The sequence below is a fragment of the Schistocerca americana genome, chromosome 2 (assembly GCF_021461395.2).
Source record: "Schistocerca americana isolate TAMUIC-IGC-003095 chromosome 2, iqSchAmer2.1, whole genome shotgun sequence".
NCBI lineage: Eukaryota > Metazoa > Arthropoda > Insecta > Orthoptera > Acrididae > Schistocerca > Schistocerca americana.
In genome coordinates, this window is record NC_060120.1 from 937,448,572 (window position 1) to 937,460,777 (window position 12,206).

General features: G+C 43.5%; 1 protein-coding gene across 2 annotated transcripts in view; it reads right to left on the reverse strand.

Annotated features, from left to right (window-relative positions):
- The window catches only part of LOC124596052 (pre-mRNA-processing factor 17), a 65,608-nt gene that overhangs the window by 33,406 nt on the left and 19,996 nt on the right, over window positions 1-12,206 (reverse strand). For both annotated transcript variants that reach the window (XM_047135026.1, XM_047135027.1), the window contains one exon: window positions 7,330-7,559. In XM_047135026.1, coding sequence (XP_046990982.1) covers window positions 7,330-7,559 — 230 coding nt within the window. The remainder of the gene's footprint in view (window positions 1-7,329; window positions 7,560-12,206) is intronic.

Here is a 12,206-nt window from a genome sequence, read left to right on the forward strand (position 1 = left end):
TCAGTTTTCAAGCATTTCCTTACATGTGACTCTTCCCCCCCCCCCCCCCCCCCCCAGCCCCCTTCCTCACTTTCCCTTGTTAAGATGTGATTTCTCTCTCATCGTACCTTGCTGTCCCTTCCTGTGGATCCTGAGCAACTTTTGCAATTAATTACTAATGACTCTTAGTTGTCTTAGTTTATTTTACTGCGTATCAATTCGGGCAGTTTTCAAGGGTGCTTGTTCTATGGTCCTCTACTCCTTGTCACCCCCTTTTGCCAGTCCCCCCTTTCAACTCCTTCCTTTTCCTGTATCCCCCCCCCCCTGAATGAATTTGATGAAAATGTGTGGGTGGGTGGTCTAATTCAGAAGAAAGATAGCTTCTTGGCTGAAAGCTTACTTCTTTAGCAGTCTTTTCATTGTGCCTGTCTGTGATTCAAAGTTTCCACTATATGGTGAGTAGCAATCTATCCTTTCCATAATATTGTCATTTTCCATGCTGGATGTTCCATTGTTTAAAACTATGTTCAGATTCCTGTCCAGCAAATAGTTTTAATTCGTAAGATAATGCAATTTATCCACGACACTATTGTTAACACACAGCAAACACTGGGGGAAAATCTGCTTTTCGTTCATTAAAGAATTAGTATCAGTGTTACATGATAAAGGATAAAATGAAAATGCATATTTCTGGATTTATAAGCATCATATTCAGCTACAAGTGGCTCTTCTTAGAACAGCTGAGAAGGTAGCAGTGGCAAGATGACGTAATGTGGTGTAAGGTACCGGTGACAAATGGTTTATTCAGTGTGGGTATCTTGAGAAAGACTGTCTAAATTGCGGTCCTCCTCCACGATTGGCTGCTGCATTCAGAAGTTGCACGCTAAAACAATAATCTTCTGTTATTAATATTAGACAAACTAAACAGCGTACTTACTTCCATTTCATATTGAAGTATCTCTTAATAGCGTGCTATCGTTCCATTATTTCACAAGTATTAATAACTGGCAGAATAATAAACAGTTGCTAAATGAAAAGGCAGACAAAGTACTTAGGAGACCTTTGGATTGCTACACGTTAAATGTGGATTAGTTTATCAACTGCAGTATATACAACACTGGGAAAACTTCATAGCTGACTATCTCCATAAATTTACGAAAAATATTAACAGCAGCCTATTTCTCAGCACTTTTTAGCCGTGTTCCACGCTCCTTTTACTACGGAACAGAAAGCAGCCTCAGCCATTTTCATACTGCGCATTAACAGCGTACAATGACAGTACAACGCTGCAGAGGCTGTGACTGTACACGATTTTTGAAATAAAAACTTCGTAGCTAAAGTGTGATTAAGAAAAACGTGGATGGCTGTTAATACATTTGAATGTCTTAAAGCTTCATTTAACATAACTTAGTAATAAGATATCTATTACATAAGTAGGACCTACTTCCAAGAATGTAACAACACCAGTGTTCGTGTGCTATGGCTTCTAACCAATCATCACGTTTGTGTTTGTTTACATCAGGTTTATTATGATGAACGGATTATGGATATATAAACACACCTCCACCAGCAGCGTTCAACATATCTTTGCAATATACATACTTGTCAGAATTTAGAATTTCATTGCTGCTGAGATCTGGTTAGTCTGTCATTTGACCGAAACTGGTAGTTTGGTTACATCAAGAACAAACCCAATTTACGGAATATAGTACTTTATAGAGCCACTGTAAGACACAATGAAGTACAGGTTACTCATAGCACTGAACTCAGTGAATGGACAACAGTAATACATGTTACAGAATAGGATGAGCGCTCATTTGCACTCCTCCCTCTTAGGGGGCGGGAAAACCACATACATACATAAAAACACTAGGCACAGAAAAAAAACCATGATACAGAAAAAAATTCGTGGTACCAAGAAAGAGATAAAGATAAGTGAGATAAAGAACACTGATTTCACAAGGCACTGATATTACTAGTCACAGAAAACACCAATGATGGCACTGAAATCTATTTCATCGCCTGATGATGGCAGCTGCTGCAGAATGTGGCGGGCAGGCATAAGCGAGTAGAGGGTGAAGTGATGAGGAGGCAGTTTGGCACACTGTCCCCCTCTTGTGAGAGGCCTTAGGATAGGACCAGGAAAAGTGTCTCTATAGCGACACCCTCACTGAAGTTAGCAGTCGGCACTGGAAGCAACAGTGGGGGCATCAGAGATGAAGGCCCCACAAGACCCAGCAAGGGAGGCGGTAGCAGCTGAGGCACCAGGTGCATTGGCGATGGCAGTCGACGAGTGGGGGTGGAGGCAGGGATGCCAGTCAGCGGTCTACCAGTGCCCCCCCCCCCCCCCCCCCCCCCCGCATTGCGAATCGGACCGTCTGCGACACAGGAACAGGCATCGGCAGAGGCAAGGATGGGGGAGGCAGTGGGCCCACCGGAACACACCCCTCCATGTGCTACTGCAGCTGGTCGAAATGACAGGACGCCTGCCAATCAGGAGTGTGGACAATGTGCAGACACCAGCAATAGCAGCAAGAACCCAGTTCAGCCTGTGGCTGAAACTACAAGCCAGGTGGGCACATCGAACAAGAACTGTCGCAGTGTCAGTAGATGCAGCATTAGGTGATGGAGGGTCATGGTTGGCGTCTATGCAGCAGCTCTGCCGGGCTCTTGTCACTGAATTGAAATGGTGTGAACTCAGAAAAAGGTCTAAAGCAGCTTCAGGGGACCTGCTGGGTACATTCTTCCGGATCTGAGTTTTAAATGTAAAAACCATGCATTCGGTCTCACTATTAGATTGAGGATGAAACAGGGAAGCTATGAGACGGCAAACCCCACTAGCCTGTCAATCATCATCATCATCATCATCATCATCATCACCATCATCATTTAACAGTTTCAGTTTCCTGGGTACTGGTAACGAGCCTCTCTAATTTTGTCCTGTCCAAATACACCTGTTCACAAAGAACATCATCCACTGTCCATCCTCTGGTCACTAGATCAGCCTTAATGAAGTCCATCCATCCGGTTGACGTCTTCCTTGAGGTCTTTTTCCATCCACCTGTCTTTCCAAATTTATTTTGGCTGTTCTAGTTGGCTCCATTCTCATCACATGCCTGTACCATCGAATTCTAGATGTGTCAATTTGATCTTACAGGGATGTCTTCATCCTGACTTCTTTCCTCACCTCCTCATTCCTCAACTTGTCCATCTTGGTCTTCTGGATGGTGGATCTAAGAAATTTCCTCTCTGATGCTTGCAGCCTTGATGATTCTCTTTTTGTGAGGGTACATGTTTCAATAACATAGGTCAATATTGGTATGAAATAGCTATTAAACATCATCAGTTTGGCCAGTTTTGGAATCAAGTCATCCCATAAAAGTGATCTTACTTGTTGGTAGAATTCAGATCCTTTTTTCACTCTGCTGGTGATTTCATTTCTGAGCAAATTATCACTGGTGATTACACTTCCAAGGTAAGGAAAACTGTCCACACACTCTAGGTGGTGGTCTCCTAGTTTTACACTCGCTGGTTGTCCATCTCTGATGACTGCCATCACCACTGTCTTGGTCTTGCTGATGTTGAGGTTATATTTCTGGAACTGAGATTTCCATTCATCGAGTCTGATCTGTACTTCCTCTTCAGTTTCACCCCATATCATGATGGCATCAGCAAAGGCAAATGCATTCAGTTCACCTGTCTTCTCCCTCACATTCTTCATTATAGTATCCATAACAGTGATGAATAGTAATGGGGACAGTGCACTTCTTTGCTGAACTCCACTCTTGGTCTCAAACCAAGATGATCTCCTTCCCCAATTTTTACACAGCTAGTACAGTCTTTGTACAACATCTGAATTTTTCTTATTAGTCCTTCAGGCACATTCTTTCTCCTCAGGCATTCCCTGATCTTATTATCTCTTATAACACAATCATAGGCTTTTTCTATATCCAGGAATACAATGACCAGGTTCTTGCCTTCCTCCCAATACTTTTCCTTCAACATGTGGGAGCTAAAAATTAGATCTATTGTTGATCTGTTACTTCTGAAGTCATATTGTTCCACCTCCAGCTGTGGAAATGCCTGTCAAAAAGATGCAAATTCTCAAGAAACAAACTGGTAACCACGATACATGGAAGTCCCCTAAATCCCAAAAATCTTAGACAGGGCAGAAATAGTGGCAGTCATGGACGTGGGCAGACAACGTCCCAAATATGGAAACTTGGAATAAGTGCCCACTACAGTGATCCAATACTGATTTATGACGAGCCCAGCGAAATCGACATGTAAACGCTCACATGGGCACTGCGGCGTCGGCCAGGGGAAAAGACACCTGTGGGGGCATCTGCTGCTGATAACAGTGAGTGCGAGTGGCGATAAGCCATGTTAAATCCCCATCTATGCTCAGCCAACACAAATGCTGATAGCCCGAAGCATAGGTGCAGGAGGTCTCCCAAGTACCAACATGCAGAAGTCACAGTACATTACGGCATAAGGAAGCAAGAATCACAACCTGGGGAGCTAACAAAAGAACCCTGTCAAACACAGAAAGGCAGTGCTGGAGGGAGAAGTAATTATGCAAGGGATCTGAGGCACAGCCCATGTGTTTTTACGGCTACCTGTGCTACACAAAAGACATGAACTGAATAAGTACAGGATCCACGGCGACAACCGATGCAACCATTCCACTAGTGATGGGAAAAACCATTGACTGCAGTCTAATTCTCAGTATCTAAATATGAACAAAGCAATTCATCCTGATCGATTACCAGGTCCAATCCAATAAGAATCCGAGATAAGGCATTGGCGTTGGTGTGTTGCGCTGTCAGCTGGTAATGGATTTGATAATGGTATCGGGAGAGGAAGAGTGTCCACCTCTGCATACGATGTACTGCCTTGTCTGACAAGGAAGCTGAAGGGCTGAAAATAGCAACCAACAGCTTGTGATCCATGATTAAATGGAACTCAACACAACTGCTAAAGCCTCCTTTTCAATCTGAGAATACTGCTGCTCAGTGGGAGTTCAAGTCTTAGAAATGTAAGCAATGGGTCGTTCAGACCAATTTGCATATCTGTGAGCCAACATAGCGCTGAGAGGCATCTGTAGCAAACACAAGATGCTGACCCAGGCCAAAAAGTGGCCAGACACGAGGCAGATTGTAGCTTAGATTTAAGCAAAGCGAACACTCGGGTCCAAGCTAGGGACCAGAAAAAAGGCACACTTTTATGCAAAAGCATACGCAGGGGCTGAGCAGCAGTGAATGCATCCTATAAAAACAGTAGCACGCAGCTTTACCTAGCAATACCTGCAGTTCCTTACTGCAGGTCAGCTGTGGCAAAGCCACAATTGCATCAACATGGTGACACAACATCAAAACCAACGTACTCAAGTGACGCTTGAAAAACTGAGATTTGGCATGATTGCACTTGAGACCCACAGAACACAAAACACAAAACAATGATATCATCGAGGTAATTGTAGTGGCTGCCTGATAATTTTGGGAGCAACCTGTCAGTGCATGGCAAAGGGTACGTATCTTTCAAGGATGTGCATTAATCGCGACACTGAAGTCACCGCAGAGGCGAAACTTCCCCATCATCCTGAACACTTGAAGCGTGCCTAACAGGGGTTGACTGAGCAACTTCCAGTATCTCCCCCCACGCAGCAATCTGAATGCCTGTGCCTTGTAACACTTCTAAGGACTGTGCTATACTGAGCACATCCATAGGCATAGGATTCTCACACCGAAGTGCTTTTTCACGGACTTCCCTACCCAGTGCCAGACAAATAATAACATCACACACCATGTGATCAACGTGATGGGCACTAGTGACAAATTTAAAATGACGGCTCATCTCCTGAAGTTCTGCAGCCCAGGCTTTGTAAGATTAGTTTGGGCATTTCTGACAATGGTAAACTTCAATATGCGTCACAACGACATGTGTTCTGTCACAGTAACAGGGTGAGATAAGCTTGAGCACTTCATCTAATGACAAGTTGGCCGGTTCTTGCAGAGGTGCAAATTGTCCCACCAACTGATACATTCGTGGTGAAATCAGGAAAGAAAGAAAGAAAGCCCTACACATGCTTGCATAGCCCATGTGAAAAACCTGAAAATGTTAGTGTAACCATGTCTCATAGGAGTCCCAATCTTCAGCCAATTCATTCATATACCGGAAAGGGTGACAGCTGCACTGATGGAAGAGTTAACAGCCGCAAACACGCAGATGTCAACTGACTGAGAGTAGTGGTTGGAGCGTGCAGTCGTTCTGTAAAAGCCTGCAGCTGGGCAACGATACGTTGGAGTATTTCTTCCATCAAGAGGTCTGTCGGGTAACTTAGCACTGACACTAGCACGCACACAAATGTAGCCTCACTCATCGCTAAGTTTGTTACGGAAAGAACAAACACGATTTAGGAAACTTAGTACTTCATAGAGCCAACATAAGATAATTGAAGTACAGGTTGCGCATAGCACTGAATGCATTGAATAGACAGCAGTGATACAGGTTACAGAATAGGCTGAGCATTCATCTGTGATCACTTAAATAATAGTTTCCTTGGCGGCTCATCAAACCGCGCCAGGCCACTGATTCAGGTGGCCTCTACAAGTGGGCCTGCCAACTGTATGGGTGCGTGATCTCAAATCATGTGCATCATGAATGTAGATACATCAGTTTTGATAAAGTAACATACATCTTTTGTGTAAAATCATGATTTTGTAATATCAAGTATTTGTTTCTCTTGAGAAATTTAATGTGAGTGGAGACCCAAGCATAAACAGAACTATTAATGTGTAATGAACTCAGATATTAAAATATCAGTTTAAAAAGTGATGACTTTTTTAATAACCCATTAATTATAAATGAATTTGCTTAAAGCTGGAAATAACGTAAAATAGTTTATCATATCAAATTAGTTACAGCATCTGTCCCGGAAGAGTGATAACATTATACATACTAGTAAACTGGTATGTAAACTATTGCATCTGTGCTAACTAATCATTGACATATGTACTTTCAGGCTTTGTAAATTCATATTGAAATACAATACTGAGGTATTTAAATTTGCAATTTTCTACAGTCAAAGAGAGACATTTCAGACACTCTTCACAAGTATTACAATATTATTTGCAAACAAAGGATATGGTTCTAGAATGAAGGACAAACATATCTGATGTTTTCACTGTTGGTTTCTGTGTATCCACTACAACACCTGGCATGCCTGTTGTTGCATGTTCCAGGCAAGGTCACCAAAGATAATTACTACATCCAGCACGATCAGATTATTTATTATATTCCAAACTCTAGTGGCACTGAGTGGATGTGGAGATATATTAAATTACATACCTCATTAGGTCTCATTACCCTCTGCTCATCAGTATATCCTCCCCATGGCCCAAGAAATCCTTCAATGTCAGAAGGGTTGTCATTCTTGTTTCTTTTCCTTCTGTCAAGTGGGCGTTCCTTGGTGGTTTCAAAGACTGTCTTCCCATCAGATTCTTTGGCTGCTTCAGTGGCACCAACAATCTGATTTCCATTTCCAGTAACTCCATCAACAGTAGGATCCAATGCATAGCCTGCACAAAAATAATAAGTAATAGATCAAAGGCACATTAATGGATTCATTTTAATGTTTTATTTTTATTTACACTGCAGCTCATGCCATATTTACAAGAAAACTAACTTGGTTAAGGCTCAATTTCCTGTAATATTCCACTAATTCAATGAACGTAAATGTATCATACACTTCCAGAAAGAGGGGGGGGGGGGGGGGGGGGGATCCAATGTTTTCCAGTAACACAGTTTTGCACATCTTTTTGTTTTTCTTTGTACAATAATGCTAAATCCACATTATGTACCTGGTCTTATGTACACTGTTTGTGTGTTCTAAACCTGTGATTAAACAGCTCCCGTCAAAGCAGTCATTCAAAACTTGCAGTTATGGGACTGATGACCATCATAATAGTTTTGACATTTGTTATACAAACTCAAGGCATTGAAGAACAAACATTATTCACATAGTAAGTGCTGACATCAGACTTGTATGAATTCTTTATTGGGCATTTTTGCTATTCTAATAAGTTTATTCAAATATTTGAGCAGGAAAACATTCATCACTAATGACTTATCCCAGACAGACCTACCAAAATGATCACAAAATTACACATGCAGAACATTTATGTCTAATCAATGCACATTATTTAGTAGTAGAGTTGTGTCAATGTGGGACTATCTATACAGCAAGTTTTATATACAAGTTATTTGTTTTAGACCCCACTCAGCCTATAGGATGGAAGGAATAATAATGTTTAACACTCCCTTGATATAAGGTCATTTAGGTATGAGAACAAACTCGGATCAGGAATGGAAATCAGCTGTCCCCTTTTCCAAAGATTCTGCCTTCAGCACAGGATTTCTAGATATGGATGGACAAATCTGGTTTTGAAACTCATTACACAATGACATGCACACTCTCTTGTTATGTTTACACTGTTGTTAGATATGACATTAAAAATAAAGGGGAGCGAGTGGAATCATTTCCAGTGCATAACTATCATTTCCAGTGCATAACCTACCTCTACTGCAGAGCACAAAGGTCACCATTAAGAGTAACTTTATCACTCAATGCATATCTATGTTTAAACAGTGAAAAGTTTGATGACCAGGAGACATATAGCACAATATTTTATTTCCTGGAAGGCCAAACTCTGGTGATGATGTATTCCACCGATGTTTCGAACAGGCTAGCTCTGTGGTTGAGCACAATTTCATTAACACAATTTAGTGTACTCAGTGACAGCAGTGGGTTCACAGATCGTAGATATTTAGTAGTACGACCACAATGACAGGAAGCCTTGGCTTGGGGTTTCAAAATGATCGCAAACTGTAGAGCTTCAACAAGAGCAATGTATATTACATGCCTGTATTGAGGGTTAAGAAAGACTAGTGTTGCGTCACACCAACGTAGACCACAAAACTATTTAGTTTCATATTAAATGTTATATTATTAGGCGGCTAAATTAGATAGCAAAATGGTATCTCAGACTGAGATTCTTGTGTGTTAACAAACATAAGGTATTTTTTTCTGAAAAGACTAACATACATCTATGAATGTCACAATGTGAGCAAACTGCGAAACAACCAACTAGATCCAACCCATGGCTGCTCACTTTATTGTCTCTATTTCCTGTCACTACCATACATTTGCACTTTCAGCCAAAAGGCCTTCTTCTAAAGTAGGCAAAACACACGCACACACACGTAACCACTGTCTCTGGTCTCTAATGCCGGACTGTGAGCAATGAGTAAATGTGCCTGATGGCTGTGGGTGGTGAGGTTGAGGAGGAGGCTGGGATGGGGAGGGGAGGGGAGGGGGGGTGATAGGGTAGGTGTAGGGGGCATACTTGCAGGAGCACACTGGGATGTCAAGGGGATAGGGTAGGGCTGCTAGGTGCAGTCGGGAGGTTTGAAAGAGTGGATGGGTTGGGAGAGGGGGGGAGTGGGGGTGGCGAGCAGAAAAGGAGAGAAATGGGGGAGGAGGAAAAGGCTAATGAGTATGTTGGTGGAATAGAAGCTTGTGATGTGCTGGAGTGGGGGCAGGGAAGGGGGTAGACAGGTGAAGGACAAGGACTAGCGAAGGTTGAGGATAAGGGGGAGACAGTTATGGGAATGTAGAATATATTGTTGGGAGATTTCCCACCTGTGCAGTTCAGAAAAGCTAGTGGTGGTAGAAAGGATCCTGGGAGCGCAGACTGTGAAGCAGTCATTGAAGTGAAACACGCTGTGTTGCGCAATGTGTTCAACAACTGGGTGGTCCAGCTGATTCTTGGGCACAGTTTGCCAGTGGCCATTCATGTGGACAAACACCTTGTTGGTTGTCATGATCATGTAGAAAGCAGCACAGTGTTTCCCTTAGTTTGTAGGTCACACGACTGCTTTCACAGGTAACCCTGCCTTTGTGGGGTAAGTGACCCCTGTGACTGGGCTCGAGTACTTGGTAGCAGGAGGATTTATGGGACAGGTCTTGCACGAATAGTTTGGTATAGGATGGGGCCATGCAGGTGCCTATTTTTGAACCACAGTTACAGGTTTGAAGCCAGTCAGTCAATGGGAAAGGTAGTGTTCAATAGCCAAAAGGCCATGGGCATTGGGGAAGTTAGTGCAGAGAAAGGTGACATTAACAGTGATGGGCAAGCAGAGTGCCATGTAATAAAGGAACAGGAACATGTAGGAGATAGGAGTGCAGGGGGTGGTGGGGGGTCAGAAGAGAGACAGACTCACAGGAAAGGTTCTGAGATGGGCCTAAGGATTTGAGGAGAGACTGGGCATCCTTTTGGATTTCTGGAATGAAGTCACTGAGGCATTAGTAGGTGAGCAAATCTTACAGCTGGTGGAGTCCTTCCACCAGAAATACCTGTGGTTCAAAACCACAGTGGTAGAGCCTTTGTCAGCAGGTAGTAATATAAGGTCAGGATCAGTTTTTAGTTGGTGAATTGATTCTGTCTGTGGATATTAGCTTAGCTTCTGTGTTGAGGTATTTGGGGAATCAACCCAATAAGCCAACTCCCTGGATGTTGACCTCCACCTCAAAGATGGTTACATCAGTACCTCCATCCATATCACAGCTACCAACCACTGGCAACACCTCCACTTCGACAGCTGCCACCAACTCCACACGAAGAAATTCCTTCCATACAGCCTAGCCACTAATGGTTGTCACATCTACAGTGACAAGCAGTCCTTCTCCAAATATATAAAGGCCTTCACACATCAAAATTATCCTCCCAACCTGTTACAGAAACAGATTTCTTGTGCCTTGTCTCTCCAGTCAACCTACTATCTCTCAATTTGTCACCGTTTAGCCACAAATGGGTACTCCCCTGGTGACTCAGTACTGCCCAGGACTGGAGCAACTGAATCACATTCTCCAACTACTTCTTGTGACCTGAAGTGACGAACATCCTACCCTCTATCTTTCCCATCCCTCCCACAGTATATTCTGCCATCCACCAAACCTGCACAGTATCCTTGTGCATCCCTACTCGCATCACCTTGCTTCACGATTTATATCCCTGCAATAGGCCTAGATGCAAGACCAGTCCCATACATCCTCCTACCACCACCTACTCCAGTCCAGTCATGGGCGTCGCCTATCCCATCAAAGGCAAGGCTACTTGTGAAAGCAGTTATGTGATCTAAAATTAAGCTGCAACCAATAAGATGTCTGTTTGCATGATGGCCACCAACAAAGTGTGGCCAAAAGACAGTTGGACCACACAGTTGCTGAACATGCTGCCCACCACAACATGCTTCACTTCAATGACTGTTTCACAGCCTGCTTCACCTGGACCCTTCCTACCCACAACAGCTTTTCTAAATTGCACAGGTGGAAACGCTCCCTGTAATATATCCTGTATGTTCCTGTCCTATGTGTTCCTGTCCTTCACCCACCTGTCCCCTTCCCTACTCCCACTCAAGAACATCACAGCCTTCTGTTCTAACCAATGCATCCGCTACTCTCCCCCTACCACCCCTCCCTACCCCATATTTCTCTCCTTTTCTGCTCCCCCCACCTCCCCCCTCTCAAACCACCTGACTACTCTTAGCAGCCCTACTCTGTCCCCACCACATCCTGCATGCTCCCACAAGCAGCAACACACTATCCTCCACATCTACCATGCTATCCCTCCCCTCCCCACCCCAGCCTCCTCCTTAACCCCACAAGCCAAGGACTGGTTCTCCCATCAGGTGCAGTTGCTCACAGTCTAGTCTCACTAACCAGAGATATTGGTCGTGTGTGTGTGTGTATGTGTGTGTGTGTGTGTGTGTTGTTTGTTGTTGTTGTTGTTGCTGGGCCAGCCGGATTGGCCGTGCGGTTCTAGGCGCTACAGTCTGGAGCCGAGCGACCGCAACGGTCACAGGTTCGAATCCTGCCTCGGGCATGGATGTGTGTGATGTCTTTAGGTTAGTTAGGTTTAATCAGTTCTAAGTTCTAGGCGACTGATGACCTGAGAATTTAAGTCGCATAGTGCTCAGAGCCATTTGAACCATTTTGTTGTTGCTGCTGCGGTTGTTCTTGCTGCTGTTATTGTTGTTGTCATTTTCCTACTTTAGAAGAAGGCTTTATGGTTGAAAGCTCAAATGTATAGCAGTTTTTTGTTACGCCTGTTTACAACACAACATCTCTTCTATAAAGTGAGTAGTAATGTGTCCTTTTCGAACCA